The sequence below is a fragment of the Cnephaeus nilssonii genome, assembly GCF_951640355.1.
Source record: "Cnephaeus nilssonii genome assembly, chromosome: 6".
Taxonomy (NCBI): domain Eukaryota; kingdom Metazoa; phylum Chordata; class Mammalia; order Chiroptera; family Vespertilionidae; genus Cnephaeus; species Cnephaeus nilssonii.
The window spans coordinates 92,899,293-92,917,411 of NC_137077.1; the positions used below are offsets into that span (position 1 = coordinate 92,899,293).

Here is an 18,119-nt window from a genome sequence, read left to right on the forward strand (position 1 = left end):
GATTTTACTTTCTCCTCCTGGCGTCTGGTGATAGCTATTTTTAATTTGCAGTTTCTAGAACCTCTTAAATAATTCTCAAAGTCCATGTGTTTGGGGGTTTTGTTCTTGTTTTGCTTTGTTTTAATTCCTATATAAAAGAATTTTGCTTTTAGATATTGTCATAGCATCTTGAAGAGATTTAACATTCATTCTATTTTTAATCAATGACTTATCTATTTATAATCTGGAACTATTGCCAAGAAATTATTTTTTAACTCTATCTTTATTGGAGAGCCTCCCAGAGTCCCTCCATGAGAAAGATTAGTGTTATTTTCAGATCTCTATAAACAGAATAATTTCATTATCTAATTGGAAGCTTTGGCAGAGGCCATCATCTTCCTGTTTTCCAGTCTCCGAACCCTCTGGGGGCTTTTGGAAAACAACAAAAAGACTATGCAGGGGAATCCCATGCTCCCTCTGAACCTTGTCCCTACTGCACTCCAGAGACCAAGAAAATGCCTACGACGTGGCCTAGGGTGGGCGCTGGGCCTTGAGGCGGGTCCTCTGGGCATGGTCTTGCCACCAAACAAGATTCTTTTAAAATCTCTCGGATAATACTTTGCGATGTCTCACTACTGGTTTCACAGTGTGTTCTGAACCAGTGATGTGATTCTCATACTTAGTTGAACTCGTTAGGAGGTCTCATTAAGGACCCACCTCTAGAGATTTTGACCAGCCAGTGGACAGTTCGTGCTGGCGGTCCAGTGACCTCACTTTGAGAAACACTGGCCTAATTTTCTGCTGCTGTCCTTTGTCCACTTTTTGCCTAAAAGGTGAACCTTTGTATATATTTGGAAACCTTGATTTATTTTTCCCCCCTTAGCCAAGGATATGCTTTTTATTGATTTTAGAGAGAGGCAGGGAGAGAGAGAGAAACATTGATGTGAGAGAAAAACATCAATTGGTTGCCTCCATCCATTTAAGGATACTTGTATCTCCGTCCCTCTCCTGCTCGGAGTCTGTCTCCAGCTTGAGTCCTGTGGAATTCTCCCTTCTCTCCAATGACAGAAAGTGGCCTGAGCCTTGTTTGAACTGGAACTTTCATCTTGTGACCCTTTTCTTCAAATAGCTCAGGGCTGGGGCTTTTTCATTCTAGGTATGGAGCAGAGCATCACGCTTGCTCTAAAGGAAAGACCTTCCCAGTAACAGTACCAATAGCTTTGCATGCTTTGCAAACGCTCTACCCTACCTCCCCTCTGACTCAGACAGGGCCGTAACTAACTTTGTCCTGAGAGGAAAGAAAGAAAGAAAGAAAGAAAGAAAGAAAGAAAGAAAGAAAGGAAGGAAGGAAGGAAGGAAGGAAGGAAGGAAGGAAGGAAGGAAGGAAGGAAGGAAGGAAGGAAGGAAGGAAGGAAGGAGAATCTCCTTGTGTTGGTGGCAATGATCTATTGCCGGTGGCATGTTTATAAAGCAAATTTCAGTGTGTAGTGTGGGCTTCTGTACACCATCCCAAGAATGGGAGGGGGAGGCAGGCAAGGGGGAAAGGATTCAGTCATGTGAGAAAACCTGGGGAAGCAGGTTCATCAGTGAGGAGCTCGGCCTTGCCCTTGCCTCTCCTTGCACCAGCCACAGGGATATCAGGACTCAAACCAGGAACAGGCTCGGAGCAGGAGAGGGATGGAGGTACAAGTACCCCTGAACACATGGTGGCAACTTAAACCCAGGGAGGCACGGGGGAGGTAACAAAAGTGAAGCCAGGGTCAGCAAGTTGAGAGAATTTAGGTAACGAAGGAACTGGCCGGGTCAAAAGCCCTGACATGCACCCTGCTTTAAGGAGAAGGCAGTGGGCTGGGTCTGACGGGGGGGGGGAGGGGGGGGGCAAAGACACACTTTGGAGGCAGTGACTCAGAGCCCCTGAAGGACTGAAAAGAAAAGTTGACCCCAAGGATGACTGCGCAGGTGGAGTGTCTGAGGATGGGGTGGCGTGTGCTTCGGGGCTGCGTCCCCGCGATCTGGATGTGGACACAGGTGTGCGGTGTTCTGCAGGGGGGGCGCTGAGTTCTCCTGGGCTCCTCTCCGAGGTCCACGACCTTCACACTTGGTTCTGCAGCTGCTTGCTTTTCTCCAAAGCTCTTTCTTTTTGGGTGTGTGAGTGTGTGTTTCATGGTTTTAATGAATTATGATAAGAGCCTCAGTGGATTGTGAGTATGCCATTAACCTCTCTAGTTTACCACCAACTAATGTTCCTCTGAGACCCGCGCAGCACCAGACCTCAGGCCATGGCTGTAATGGCCATCAAGAACCAGACTGACGCTAAGGAGAGTGCCTGAGGATCTGGAAGGGCTGCCCACCACTTGGCCTAAATGGTATTTCATGCCACCCTGCCCGCAGGCTGCCCGGCCCTCCTGCTATCAGCTCAGGCATGTCTGGCTCCAACTCTGCCTCTCCTCTGAGCCCTGTGTGTCCTTTGCCACAGCGCCTCGTTAGCAATCCCTTTGTCTTGGTCTCAGAGCCCCCCACATGCACATGAGGGGCGGACAGGCTTCTGGTCAACACGCTGGGTACCCTCATGATGTCTGAAGGAACAAAAGTGCAGGTGGCAGCCCAGTGCGGGCGGACCCCACCCTGCCCGGGTTGAAGGCAAACAGCACAAACAACCACCGTCTCCATTTGTCTCAACTGCGTCTTAAGGTGTGACTGGCTCAGGGCGCAGCGTCTGTTCAGCCAGGTGTTTGTCGGGAGGAGGGCGGGTGGTGTCAGGGAACCTGGCTGCAGTTTGGCTCTTAAACAAAGGCTGCCTCGTGCCCTCCAGCCCGCGGCCTTTGGTTTGCATGGAGTTCTTCCCAAAGGGAGTCCCGCATTCTCAGAGCTCTGGAGATCCTGTGCCAACGGTCTCGGCGCCATAGCTGCCCAGTTTTCTGTAGGGCAAATGGGCACATAATAGCTTTTTTCTTTCTTTGTTTTTATATTGAGGTAGCATGACATATAACATTATATTGGTTACAGGTGGGCCACAGAATGATCTGATGTTGTCTATATAGTAGTCCCCCTATCCACATTTTCTTCATTTCAGTTGCCTGAGGTCAAACACGGTCTGAAAATATGAAATGGAAAATTCCAGAAATGAGCAGTTCATAGGTTTTAAATTGCACACTGTTCTGAGGAGAAATCTCATGCAGTCCCGCTCTGTCCCCCCCGGGACGTGAATCATCCCTTAGTCCAGCACTGTACACACTCCCTGCCGCTGGTCAGTCGCCGTCTTAGTTATCAGATCAGCTGGTCACGGTATCGCAGTGCTTGTGTTCAGTAACCCTGATTTTACTTAATAACGGCCCCAGGGCACAAGAGTAGTGATGCTGGCAATTCAGAAATGCCCCAGAGAAGATGTAAAGGGCACTTATGCATAGGAAAAACAGCACATACAGGGCTCATTGCCATCTGTGGTTTCAGGCATCCACCGGGGTCTTGGAATGTATCGCCCTGTGGATAGGGGACTGCTGTATTGTGAAGTGATCAACACAGGAAGTCTGGTTGACATCTGTCACCACACATAGTTACCAAAAATATCTTTTGTGGTGAGAGGATTTTTAAGATTTAACTCTCTTAGCAACTTTCAAATAAGCAATACAGTATTATTAATTACAGTTGCCATTCTGTAGATTGCATAGCCATGACCCATTTATTTTTTAACTGGAAATTTGAACCCCTTCACTCACTCAACCCACCTCCCCACCCCTGCCTCTGGCAACCACCAGTCTCTTCTCTTGCTGCATAATACAGGGTGTCCCCCAAAAATGTATACACACTTTAACAGCCAATAGCTGTTAAATGAAAGTGAAACGTACTTTATAATTATTCAAAGTGTATGTATACATTTTGTGGGGACACCCTACAGTTTGACATGTGATCTGGCAATGGAACAGTCAGGAATCTCAGACACTTGGCCCACAAATTTAGGGAAAGAAATGATATGGGGGAGGTGCAAATTGCCACTCCTCACTGTTGGGCCAAATATGTGCGTGTGAGAAGTCCCACACCACCCCACCTGTTCCCACCACACACACTTCGTCCCCCTGCCTTTCCCACCTTAATCTACATCGACACATTCCCTTCGGACAGCTGGGAATTCTCATCATAAATATGCTCTAAAGTTCTGGTTTCTAAACATTAGTTGACTGACAAATGCTGGAGTGGTCGCGTGAGGATCACGCGAGGCCCAGAGCCAGAAACTATGACTTCATGGTTCCCCAGGGGTCCTGGAAATCAGTATTTAAGACACACGATCACTGTTCTCAGAGGTTTCTTCTCCAGCACGTTTGGGAATGCCGCTCAGACGTAAACGGGAAGGGCAGTCTAGCCCCAGAAAGGCTCTCTCGCTTCTTGTTTAAACACAACAATGACTACAACTTCCAGCCCATGGGGACCCCAGGCAGCCTGCCACATGTACTGGGTTACACAGACTTTATCTGGGGGCAGCGATGGAGAGAACAGAAGAACAGAACTTCTGGTTCCTGCCCTCAGGAACTCAGAGCCAATTCTGGTGAGACAAGACTGTCACAATGAAAACACTCAAGAGCGTTTGGAGAACAGATACAACTACGTGTATGATGTTCTGAAAACAGAGGGTGAATGACTGGCTCAACTTGGAAGAAGAAAGGAGCATTAAATGAGTTCATATTGACATTCAAACTGGTGGCCCACCTGCTCTGTGGCTTCCTATGGAATGGTTCTCTGGAGAGACCTGTCAGGCTGAGAGTATGGTTGTGAGGCTGCATGGGGGTGGCTCGTGTGTCACTCTCTTAAGCAGCGAAACCCCTTCACTGTATATGTGGTAATGAGCTGGGAGTGTCTTAAGTGGAGGAAATCTGGATGGTGACCAGGAAGGCAGAGAGCCAGTGTGGAGCTTGGGGACACACGATTTCTCTGTTCTTTCATGTGACCAAGGCTGCCTCCCTTTGCTACAGGGCATTTCCCTCTCTGAAACTGACCATCTCACAGGTATCCAGGCCTCCTCCAGCAGCCAAAGGGATTTTCCCAGGCTATCATGAAGGACCTCCGTGTTTACTTACAGTGAAGAGAAGGTTGTTGACTATAAGGAACCACACCCATAGCCCATCTGCCTAGACTGTCCCTGTGAGTGAAACAGGTTTTCCCAAACTTACCTGCTTATCAGAATCCTCTGGGATGCTTGTTAAAAATTCAGGTGTCTGGTTTCTTCGGCTGAATTCCCAAAAGTGGGATTACTGGGTCATAGGCAGTTCCATTTTTAATATTTTGAAGTAACTCCATACTGCTTTCCACAGTGGCTGCACCAGTCTGCATTCCTACCAACAGTGCATGAGGGTTCCCTTTTCTCCACATCCTCGCCAGCACTTGTTGTTTGTTGATTTATTGATGATAGCCATTCTGATAGGTGTGAGGTGATATCTCATTGTAGTTTAATTTGCATTTCTCTAGTGATTGGTGAGTTGAGCATTTTTTCATATGCCTATTGGCCATCTGCATGTTCTCTTTGGAGAAGTGTCTATTCAGGTCTTTTGCCCATTATTTTTATTGGATTGTTTGTTTTTTTGGTGTTGAATTTTATAAGTTTTTTGTTTATTTTGGATATTAACCCCTTATCAGATATATCATTGGTGAGTATGTTCTCTAATTCAGTAGGTTGTCTTTTCATTATGTTGATGTTTCCTTTACTGGGCAAAAACTCTTTAATTTGATGTAGTCCCATTTGTTTATTTTTTCTTTTGTTTCCCTTGCTCAAGGAGATATATCAGAAAAATATTGCTATGATAAATGTCTGAGATTTTACTGTGTTTTATGATTTTGAGTCTAACATTTATGGTTTTGAGTCTAACATTTAAGTCTTTAATCCATTTTGAGTTTATTCTTGTGTGTGGTGTAAGAAGGTAGTCTAGTTTCATTTACTTTGCACATTATCTGTCCAATTTTCCCAACACCATTTGTTGAATAGACTATCTAATTTGAAAGAATATATGCACCCCAATGTTTATTGCAATGTTATTTACAATAGCCCAGATTTGGAAGCAGCCCAAGTGTCCATCAGTAGATGAGTGGATAAAATAGCTGTGACACATTTACACAATGGAATACTACTCAGCCATGGGACAGCATGAATGGACCTGGAGAGCATAATGCTAAGTGAAATAAGCCAGTCAGAGAAAGACAAGTACCACATGATTTCACTAATATGTGGAATTTAATGAACAAACTGAATTAACAAGCAAATGGAAACAGACTTGTAAATAGATAGCGGGCAGACAGCTCTGGTGTGAGAGGGGGGTGTTGTCAGAGTGGAGGGATTGAGCAAAAAAGAAAGAAAAAGAACTCATGGACACAGACAACACTGTGATGATTGTTGGGGTTAGGGGAGAGGAGTGGGTGGAGTTGAAAGAGGATATAAGGGGGATAAATGGTGATGAAAAATAAAATAAAGAAAACATAAAATAAATGCAGATGTCTGAGCCTCAAATTGCAGCTATCGAATCAGGATCTTCAGAAGAGAGGCTTTAAAAAACAAAACAAAACACAATTCTTTGGGCAGGGTACACTTGGGAAACTGCTAAGTGACGCACCTCTCTTACCTGTGGGTGACCTAACTCTTGCCTCTGCTGGACAGCTGCTGCCTGGGTGAGGCTGAGGGGAGCATTCCTGGGGGGTGGAAAGTGTTTTTTCTATTTAAAACCCACAGTGGTAACAATACCAGTATAACTACCCTTTTCAACTGTGCACCAGACACTATACTGGAAGCTTTTTATTTTTTAATATCTCATGTAATCCTCCCAATAACTTACTTAAGTGTGGGTTATTGTCTCTGTTTCCTCAGCGGGAGGCAGAAGGACAGGAAGTTAAGTGTCTTGTCCAAAGGCACACACAGCTAGCAGCGGCAGAGCTAGGTCAGAACTCCGTCTCTTCTGCATTACACGTCATCGATCCTGGGACCTTGAATCAACTAGCTGCACATTCCAATTGGGAGCTTACCAGCCCAATTCCGAACACCACCCCAAGGAAAGGGGAAATGAGGAGGGAGCTGAAATTTACCTTAAACTCCAGTGGATGTGTGAATGAGGAATGAAGTCCAGGAAAGCATAGGAGAAGGGTGTTGATTCCTCATTTGGTCCTCAGGTACTGGAACTCCTTAAGCAACCTGGTGGCATCCTTGCTGAACTCCGTGCGCTCCATTGCCTCCCTGCTACTACTGCTCTTCCTCTTCATCATCATCTTCTCCCTCCTGGGGATGCAGCTCTTTGGAGGAAAGTTCAACTTTGATGAGATGCAGACTCGGAGGAGCACGTTTGATAACTTTCCCCAGTCTCTACTCACCGTGTTTCAGGTATGGACTCTCCTCTGCTGGGCTTATGACCTGGCGGGGGGTGGGTAATCGAGTGGTGGGGGGAGTGGGGAGCAGGAAGAAGGAGCCTGGCAAGGTTGGGGAAAACTTCACCCTTGCATGGGCAGCCAAAGCCAGCTAGATCAGCCACAGAGGGTCCATGCCAGGGGAACCTTGAGCTCCTTCTATAGTTTCCCCCACCTGCAGGCCCCCATGGAATTTCCCTGTTGGGTGAACCATTGAAAAAAGATCTAATTGAGAGGTTTAAAAACTCTTCCTAGCCTTGGGAACCTTTATTCAAATAGATTCTACATGGAAGCCCAAAATATAAACAAATAAAAGCAGACTACTCTGTTGTGGGAGGGGAGGATGGAGCTCTGTCTGTCTATCCACCAGGCTTGCCCCTAGAAATATATAGCTAGCCTATCAAATTTGTGCTTTCATAAATATTTTGGTTTAGGTCAAAGCTAAAGTAGCACTTGTTTAAGTTTAAAAGTAGATTGATTTACAGATAAAAATGAATAACAATGTGGATATTGCCAAAATCTTAAAGCTGGGACCCAGGTGACTAATGCTTGGAGAGAACTGGGTTGTGTGTTATTCTCCCAATGGACACATTCACACATTCACATTTGTAAAGGGGCCCTTGATGCCTTAACCCAGGGAATGGCTAGCGGTGGCCATCCCATGCACCATATGTGGGCAGTGGGAGGTGCTTTGACCAGGAAGCCCTGTGGGTCACTTCTCAAATAATAGTGTGCCGGTGGCCATGCACTTTGAGGACAGGGTCAGCCTGCCAGGTCCAGCTCAGTGGCCCAGGGAGGAGAGCTGGGGCAAGAGGACCAGAGGTGGAAGGAGATTTCAGGCGTTCTTGTTAGCAGAGCGGGACAGGGCAGGGGAGTTTTGGGTTTGCTGTTGGTCTAACACTGTGTCCCTTATTGGTGGGAATGTGTCATTCAGATCCTGACCGGGGAGGACTGGAATTCGGTGATGTATGATGGGATCATGGCTTATGGCGGCCCCTCTTTTCCAGGGATGTTAGTCTGTATTTACTTCATCATCCTCTTCATCTGTGGAAACTGTATCCTTTGCTCCTGCCTCCCCATCCCTGCCACCCACCCTCCCTCAGCCTACAGCCCGATGCCAAATTAGGTGTGCCCGCAGGTCATGACTCAGGGTTGAAAACGGTAATTGCCTGTCCACAGGGCCCCCAGGCAAGTGGGGAAAGGCATCTTCTGGGGGAGAAAGCAGTTCTCAGCCCAGACCACCTTAGCTGGAGGAGGGGCTCGGTGGAAGGAGCCAGGAGCTGTGGCACAGGCGGGATGTAAGTTCATCTTCCTGTGCTGTTCTGCCTCAGCGCTGCCCGACTCCAGGAGGCGTGTCCTCCTCCTAGTTCAGGTGAACCACACGCCTGTGTTGTCATGTGCAGCCCCCATGTGAGCTCACCCAGACTCCCATGTGAGCCACCCAGATGTGAGCGCCCTAGCTGCCCTGGCTGCCCTGGCCTCATGGGGATCTGCTGGGAGGCTTTGTTGACTGAACCTCGTCCTTGACATGACCGTCATCTCTCCCCCTGCCTTCTGGTCAGTGCTCCCCCCTCTGAAGCCACTCTCCCAGCCTTTGGTCATGGGGAGAGCTGGACACACCTCAATAGGCAGGTCCACGGGCAGCATTTTAGGGTCTCACATGTGGGCACTCTTCTTTGCCCAGGGTAGTAACCCTGTGAGGCTGTGTGCAGAGGTGGGCAGCCAAGTAGACCGGGGTCTCAATCACAGCTGAATGTAATGCAGAAAGCATGGCCCTGGCCCCAAAGACAGGCTGGGTGACCGTTGCGGATGATACACTGGGGTGATAAAGTGATAGTAACTGCTCCTCAGTGGGTCCTTGTGAGGGTCAGTGGGTAAGGCCCAAGGGCAGGTACCCAGCAGCCTCTTGGACAAACCCCCCGTCCCTGGTTGTGGTTTCCCTGTGTGTGAAATGGTATGACTGTCGTGCCTGGGGCAGGAGGTCAGACTTAACAGACGTTAAGTCCCTGCTCAGCTATCCTTTCTTTGCTTCTACAGTTCTCTGACCCAGTGTTTCCACTCAAAGTTGGGGGTAGAGGGAGAAGACAAGGGCAAACAGCCACTTCAGTCGAATTTGCCAAGCTCCACCGCACCCCTGAGGGCCTCTGTAGGGGCGGCTCACATTAAGAGTTGGCAGGGATATCAGACCACCTCCTCAGTGCCCAGCTATAATGAACAGCTCTTAAGAGCCTTCTGCGTTGTTAGAAACAATGCTCTTCATAATGTCAATTACAGCCAGCCATCTCTGTGGGGGAACCGATGATGAAGCCCAGCAATTAAAGAGCGAGTCAGAGCACTGCCTTCCTCCCTCCCTGCTCTAGCCTGAAAGCCAGCCTACTCTCCACCCCCTTAGAAAACTCCAGGTAGCTAGTAGCGTGATGGGAAGGCAAAGAGATGGAGGAGGGACACTCCTGAGCTCAGCACCCCTGAGTCACTGTTGAGCTCCCTCTGTGGGGAACTCTATCCCTGCATGTCCTGCAGCCCCCTGGCCCCCTATGCCCACCAAAAAGCCCAAGGCCAAGGGTCATTTTCTTTAAGAATGGACACAAACAGATATCCTACTGAATGTGTTCTTGGCCATTGCTGTGGACAACCTGGCTGATGCTGAGAGCCTCACATCTGCCCAGAAGGAGGAAGAAGAAGAGAAGGAGAGAAAGAAGCTGGCCAGGTAACCCTCTAAGCTGCCCCAGGCCCAGGGCCCCAGGGCCCAGTTCTGGAATGCCATTCCCATTGGTGGTAAAGAGAGGTGTGAACACGGCCTCTGCTGGCCTGTGTCCCTCCCGGAAGGGCACTGGGCTTGGGACTTCCTAGAATAGGTCGGGCCTCTCCCCTGATTCCTAGGCATTGCTCCAAAGTGGGGACTAGCATGAGTTGCAGCCTCTGTGAAGGTGTTGCCTTCCCCAGCTGTGTGGGAAGTTGTGGTTTTCTCCTTGGAGAAAAGAGGTCATCGTAGGTGAGGGGAGCAAAGGATGGGAAGGTGGGAGGCAGCCACTCAGTGAGGAATTGCAACTCCAGGTGAAAGAGAGATTCCTCCTCACTGTTTTGAAGGCAAAATTGGGCCCTCCATTGTCTTGTCCTTGTCTAGATGGGACTGTCCTAGGCCACAGATCTGCTGGGTACTGAGCCGAGTTCTCAGGAGCCAAGCCTGAATGAGATCCCAGAACCTTTCTCTGACTTAGACGGGGCCTGGGAAAGGCCAACTGAGTCCAGACAGCGAGGTGTGGCCAGCTGCCTGGATCCTGGGCCCAGCCCAGTAGCATTTGTGATGGAGCTGCACCTGCCTGTGTCGGGAGAAGGAAGATGGACACAGGCATGGAATCTGCTCCCACTGGCCCCCAGCAGACCTCAGGGCAGTTCCCTACCCTGTTCCCTGTCACTCCAGTAAACATCCTTTATGGTTTTCTCCTGCTGACCGGCCAGGACTGCCAGCCCAGAGAAGAAACAGGAGGTGGTGGAGAAGCCAGCAGTGGAGGAGACCAAGGAGGAGAAAATTGAGCTGAAATCCATTACAGCTGACGGAGAGTCCCCGCCCACCACCAAGGTGAGCACTGTCTCCTTCCAGGACCTGGGAGGGGGCGGGGGGGGGGGGGACTGTCTTCCCAGGCCAGACACCCACGGGAAAGAGCAAGGAGGGAAAGAGACCGGTGGATAAGGGCAGTGAGGGCGGAGCAGGAGAGCAGGAATGTGAAGAGCAGGCAGAGTGAGTGAATCCCACCTCTGTTAATGTCTTGGGGGTCTGTGCAACGTCATGAGGATATATTTTTGAATCAACAACTCAGCCACTGACGCTAATGCAGCCTCTAAAAGTTGGGTCATGTCTGACTGGATTCTTCCTTCTCTCTCCCTTGGCTGCCTAGATCAATGTGGATGACTTCCAGCCCAATGAAAATGAGGACAAGGGTGTCTACCCCAACCCGGAAGCCACAGGTACTGTTCCCCTGCCTGCCACTGGGGGCAGCTGGGGGCGGGGGTGGGGGGGCGGGAAAGGAATGGAGGAGACCTAAATTCTAAAGCCATGTGAAAGTAACCATGTGTTAGGGGCCAATGGTTCCAGTTTTCCTCTACAGGGACCTTGTGTTGCTCAGTGTCTCCAGTCTCTGCACTGAAGCGTTACCAATGATCATCTGGGGGAAACACTGCTCCTGGTTTGCTCATAATAATAGTATAAGACTGAGTAAATTAGGTTTGAGCAGTGCTGGCGTGTCCTTTGGAAGATGGATTATGTATACATTTAAGGTTTTATTATATCCTATGTTGTAAAATCATTATTAACATTATATAATTCATTAGTCTAACATATGTCACAGCATCATGCACACTAAATAATAATAGTAAATTCCAAATCTGCCTTGTCCTTACTCAGGAGGCAGTGCTGAGTACAAGGACAGCTGCCACCACAGATGTCCCACTTGTCACTTTGTAAACCGCTTTCAGGTCTCTTATTATAAAAAGAGCTAGTGCCACTCGGCCTTCTCAACTTCTGTCTGATCTGTCCATGGCAGGCAGGCTCCGCTGGGAGGCTTGGGATGTGAGAGTTCCTTCCGCCTCCCTCCAGGGTTCACTTCTCTGCCTCCTGCAACCCCACATCCTGTACCAGCCCTGGGTTTGCCTCCCTTTTACCTACAATCGAAGATATTTCCACCAGCTTCAAGCTTGCACTCAATTACACGCAACAAGGGACTGTTGATGTTACTGACATTTCCTGCTCTGTGTAGGCCAGGCTATATTTGGGTTGGTAGCCACCGTCGGTGGCTGACAACCTTCTGCACTTACAAGCAAAGCTAGGTTTTCCTTTTGCTTTCCCTCCCCCGGTTCTCTGCTGTCTTCTCTGCAAGGGCACCAGCAGCCACGTGGTCCCTGGGAGCAGGCTCCCTGCGGTCATTCCCTTCTCTCACCTCCCTCTGCCGGGGAAACAGGGCGGGCTCCCGGGGCTTGGAGGAGGGCAGGAAGGGTGTGTCCAGGTGCAGGCACTATGCTTTTTGAAGTTTTAAAGCCCGTCTGGGTGGAAACCATCACAGAATTTCAAAGACAGAGAATTATTGGCCAAACGCAATGGAAGGATTTTGTCTTGATCCTACATGAATAAATAAACTTTGAAATGACATTGTTTTAGATAATTGGGGGAAATTGAACATGGACTGGGAACTAAACGATTTAAGTAGTTTTTGTTAGTCTTATTAGTATAATGATATCATTATAATTCTATTTTTAAAATGCTGAAATGTTTATAGCTGGAGTCTAAAATATTTAGAGGTTGCTTTAAAATAATCCAATTTTTTAAAAATGGGAACAGAAGTAAATGAAACAAGATGGGCAAACTATCAATAGTTGTTAGAATTGGGTATGGAGGTCCACCATGCGAGGCTCTCTACTCATAGGATTATTGTAAGGATGATTATTGTTATTAATGTTTAAGAAGAAAGACAGTAATAAAACAAATCCCTCTGGGCCCTAAGCTGTCTGTCCCGCCTGCCTGAGCCTTCAGGAGGCCCTGCACACAGCCATTCTCCCTCAGGGCTGGGGCAGACACATACCTAGGACAATAGCCACAAATTTCATCATTCTAAATAGACTCATGGCTGTTCTCTTCTTTGTTGCTCTAATGAAATAAAAAAAGAAGCAGGTCAAGAGGGAAAGGGCTAATAAGGATACTATTGTCCCCGTATCAGTCATCAAAGAAGTGTCTCTGTTGACCGGCTTTAAGGATTCTTGGAATGGTTTTGCTTTTAAACTGAAAAGCTATTCCCACACTGCTGACTCCTCAGGATTCTTTAGATGTTTTTAGGATCTATTCTTTTCCCCGATCACGTGGCCACCTTTCTCTACCCTCTTTTCTACCCAGGCCTTTGTTTCTTTGGGCCCCATACTTCTCCCACCTCTGGTCCATAACCGAGGCTGTCCTGCCTCAGCCTCCCCCCACCACCACTGCTCAGGCCTTGAAAGCAGCTCCTAAACCCCTCCCCCTCCTCCAAGGCTAACTCAGCCTCTGCTTCCCAGCTCCTGCTCCCCCTTCCTGCCTGGGCAGCTCCTGGCTCCCTGAGTACCAGGTGCGGCAGACACCCCCAATGTCTCCTCCAAGGTCACTTGACCTGTTTTCTCTGCCCTTGTCAGTGCCTCGGTCCTGCCTGCTTCTCCTCTGATCAGTTGTCCTCCCAACTGCTGCCTCCTCTGCTTTCACAGCTTTAGGGCAGCTGGCCCTGCTGTGTCCCTGGGGAGGCAGCACTGGTGAGCGTCGTTGTGCCCCACTTTCCACCAGCCTTCCAGAGGGAAATGTCAGAGCTGGAGAGCAATCCTACACTCTCTTCCCTCCTTGCTCCCTCCTGCTCCCTTTGCCATCACCCCTCTCTGTAGGCTGCTCTGTTTACTTGTCCAAGTTGCACCAAAGGTGTGCATGGAGACGCTGAGCAGGGCTGAACTGCAGCCAGCACTCTGCTGGCCATGGCCCCTGCCCTCTCGGGAACACCCAAAGGAGGGGCCTGTTCCTAATCCGCAGAGCAGCCTCAGAGGCCAGAGGTGGCCAGTCAGTCCTCCCCTCTCAGTTTAATCTCCAAAGCTCACCGGGTGGTTTTAGCCTCCCAGCTTTATATGCACTCAATGTTAGAAATTTCTACTTGCCCAGGAAGAAAAGCATTGTGCCAATATTGTGCTTTTATGTAACTGATTAATTTATTTGAGCGAACATACACATGTTCTTAAGAGTCACTAAGGACTTAAAATTAATGAGTACAATGAAGAAGAAATGTGAAGGGCATCAGGGGATGTATAGTACAGGGCCAGAAGTGGGGGTCACTCGAATTGCTACAAGGGGTTTGAGGAGGAGAGCAGTGAGGTAGGGGGATGCCAGGGGAGCTTCATGGGCAAGGGTGGCCTTGAATGGACTTTGAGTTCAGAGAATTGGAGAAGGAAGAAGTTATTTCAGGACCACTATTCTCAAGACACAAACCTGGAAGAAACCTTGGGGACATTCATTCACTAATAACTACTTAGCAAGCGCCTACTGTGTGCCTGGCACTGTGGCAGGCACCGGGTATTCCTGCTTTTCTGGAGCTGACATTTCAGTGGGGAGACTGACAATGTGCAAAAATAAAACAAAAAAACAAGCCAGCCAGAAAGGTAACATCAGATCCAGAGCCAAGGGCTGTGCTTGAGTTATGGGGCTGCTGCTTCGCTGTTAGGCCCATGAAGACCTCTTTGAGGAGGCAGCATGCGGACTGAAGCCTGAAGAAATCATGGGGAAGCCTGAGCCACACGTGTGGAAATCACAGGGAAGAGCTGTCCAGGTGGAGGGTCTAGCAGGTGCAGAATCTCTGGCGTGGAATGCGCTTTTCTGAGGAGGAGCCGGAGGAGCCTGTGGCAGAGGGAACGAAGGGCCGGGCCGCGTCAGCAGGTGCCGGGCGGACTGTTGCAGGTGAAAGAGCACGCGGAATGCCTCATGAGGAGCTTAGGAAAGCACAGCGCTAGTAAATACGTTTTCCTATAAACACAAATGATTAAGATAATCATTAAATTACCTGTTATCAAATTATCGTGAATAAGAAAGTGTTGGGTTATTTGGAACAAAAGTGAAAGGAAAACAAACAGCTAGGCAGAAACTTACTTTAATTTCACTTGTAAATATCATGATTTAGGTCAACTCTGGTTTTACTTATTTTGCTTTCAAGTGAGAGATTTTACCTTTCTTTGACATACCAGGTTCGGTATAAAAGCTTCTACCCTTGGGCGTACACAGTTTTTCATTGTGTGCCTCTCTTCTGCTGAAGATATTCTAGGAAGAGAATCTGATTTATTTAATCTATATTCCTCTGATCCTCAAAAAAAAACAACAACAACCGTGGGGCCCAAAACGCTTCTTGTTTGATAAAGAGCCACACTGTGTGCTCGGCATTTTTCCTCTGGCTTCATTTTAAGCAGAGGAGAGCATGCAGGGCATGGCTGTCTCTCCAACCAGCTTGGTCTCCATCTGATCTTCTTTTGCAAGTTCCCCTTTTCTATAAAGCTAATGTTGGTGTAGAAGTTTAATCATCAAAAAATGAGAGCGCCCTGGCTGGTTAGTTGGAGAATTGTCCCATACACCAAAAGGTTGTGGGTTTGAGTCCCACTCAGGGCACATATCTGGGTTACAGGTTTGATCCCCGGTCAGCGCATATGGGATGCAATTGATGGATGTTTCTCTCTCACATCTATGTTTATTTCACCCTCCCTTCCTCTCTCTCTAAAATCAGTAAAAACATATCCTCAAATGAGCATTAACAAATAAAGAAAGAGGGGCTACTCTGTGCCATCATGGTTTCTCTCTCCAGTATTTTCAGCACAAAGAGATGGAACAGGTAGAAGGTGAAGGGATTAAGCAAAAGAAAAACATATACACACAGAGAAACTGAATAAAATCTCCATAGCCAGAAAGAAATAGAGCCAAAGCATTGGCTGAAGGGTCCATGCTCTTAGCTCCCATCCCCCTTCTAAGCATTTTAAATGCATTTGCTCAGAATAGAGAATGTACTGGAGCTCTTCCATGGGCAGTGAGCTTGTAAGTCATTTGCCTTTGGTCCGTATTAAATGTGGCCACTGGCTGGGAAGACAAAGGAATGTCTAGACTCTTGAATGAAGGGCCTGTTGAGGTCAGCATTATTCCCCCATTGTCTCTACAGTACATGATCTTTTATAGTTTCAGGAATAGGGAAAGTGTTGATTTTAAACTCCTGGAACCTGCAAGGATGGGGTTGTTTGCAGGGAAGCCAACTAAGCCATCCCCTTCCCCTACCTGGTAGTGCCCTCAGCTAACCTGGCCTCCTTTTCTAGTGCCTTACAACTAGGATGATCCACCATCCCCAAGTGCATGGGACTGGGGGGTTTCCTGGAATGTGGGAATTTCAGTTTAAAAACCAGTACAGTTCTGGGAAAACCAGGTGCTGCCAGGAAAGTCGTCTCTAACATAGATGAATTCCAGTGGCGCCCACGGGGAGGAAGCTGAGAGACTGTCTTGGTTGGTACCTTGTTTTCAGAAATACAAATGATGCCTTGATTCTTGTCCGTAGGAAGGTATCTGAAAGTAGGCGGCGCAGTGGTGAAAGTAAATGGAGTTATTTAGAAGGTGCTTTTTTTCTTTCAGGAGAGGAGGATGAGGAGGAGCCTGAGATGCCCGTGGGCCCTCGCCCACGCCCACTCTCGGAGCTGCACCTTAAGGAAAAGGCAGTGCCCATGCCTGAAGCCAGTGCATTTTTCATCTTCAGCCCCAACAACAGGTGTGTGAGCATAGTGGGGAAGGTGAACTCCGCTCTCTCCAGGCTCCAGGACCACCAGCTCCCCACAGCTTGTGTGAAGAGAGGGACTGGCTTTGTCCCTCAGCGTGTTAAATGTATTATTCCACTGTACAGTCAGCTGGCATTCCTACACTCACTGTCGGTAATCTGCCCCTTATCTCTTTTTAGGGAAAAGAGTTCTGGATTCCAAATCAGAAGGCCTGTGTTTATCGCTTCATTTTTTGAAACACGTAAACTCTATTTCTAGTCTTTTGGTGATTATTCTTGGTAATTAGTAAATTTATTTAACTTAAACTCTAAAGCTAAACAAGATCTTTAACTTTGTGCAAGATATCCTTAACTTCTTGCAAAATAAAAGGAAGTTTGATCATTTTAACTCCTCTCAACCCATGCCTTACATGTTATTATTGATTAGTATTTAATCCTGACCTATATTTTTAATTCAAGTTAGACATTATTGTCAATATCAGTATTATTATATAGACAGTATATATTTGGATTTACATACAACTTACCAGTCCATCCTTCTGCAATCATTCTTTTTCTTCCTAAAGTACATTCTTTTCTCCTCTTTTTTTTAAATTGCACTTTTTTTTTTTTTTTTTTTTTTACTTTTCAATTACAGTTGACATCCAATATTATATTAGTTTCAGGTGTCCTAAAGTACATTCTTTCGAAATTCTTGTAGTTCCTATATGATAAATTCATTTGGCCTTTGTTTATCTATATAATTGGTTTCATTTTTTTATACTGAAATTTGATACTTCTATTTTATTCTTTAAGTTTTCAGTTTTCATCCATGTATTTGGACATGTACACATGTTAGTTTTCATCAATCAGGTTTTTTTAACTTATCTTTATTGTTGAAAGTGTTACAGATGTCCCCCTTTTTTTCCCCATTGACCCCCTCCACCTCGTACCCGCTCCCCTCAGGCCTTCACCACAGTATTGTCTGTGTCCATGAGTTATGTATATATGCATATAAGTACTTTGGTTAATCTCTTCCCGCACCCTCTCCCCCCTTCCCTCTGAGATTCTGCAGTCTGTTCCATGCTTCTATGTCTCTGGATCTATATTGTTCATCAGTTTATTTTGTTCATTAGTTTCCACATTTGAGTGAGATCATGTGATAATTGTCTTTTTCATTTCTTGCTCTTAAAAATAGTTTTTCTGTGTACACAATTTTAAATTGACAGGTTTTGTCCCTCAGCATGTTAGATGAATTATCCCATTGTATAATTAGCTGTTATTCCTAATTCCTACTATCATTTCTTTGTAGGTAATCTCCCCTTATTTCTAGCTGCTTTTACCATCTTCTGTTTGTTGCCTTTGATGTGCAGATTTACTACTGTGTGTCTAGACATGGACTTTTTTCCATTTATCTTGCTTGGAATATGTTATGCTTCTTAAGTCTATGGATTTATATTTTTCTTCAGTTCTTGGATGACATTGAAGATTAAAATAATA

At 47.1% G+C, this 18,119-nt stretch overlaps 1 protein-coding gene across 8 annotated transcripts in view; it reads left to right on the plus strand.

The window, feature by feature from the left end:
* The window catches only part of CACNA1C (calcium voltage-gated channel subunit alpha1 C), a 590,813-nt gene that overhangs the window by 482,332 nt on the left and 90,362 nt on the right, over positions 1-18,119 (plus strand). For all 8 annotated transcript variants that reach the window (XM_079775042.1, XM_079775041.1, XM_079775040.1 and 5 more), the window contains 6 exons: positions 7,123-7,330; positions 8,288-8,408; positions 9,946-10,060; positions 10,813-10,933; positions 11,250-11,319; positions 16,502-16,634. In XM_079775042.1, coding sequence (XP_079631168.1) covers positions 7,123-7,330; positions 8,288-8,408; positions 9,946-10,060; positions 10,813-10,933; positions 11,250-11,319; positions 16,502-16,634 — 768 coding nt within the window. The remainder of the gene's footprint in view (positions 1-7,122; positions 7,331-8,287; positions 8,409-9,945; positions 10,061-10,812; positions 10,934-11,249; positions 11,320-16,501; positions 16,635-18,119) is intronic.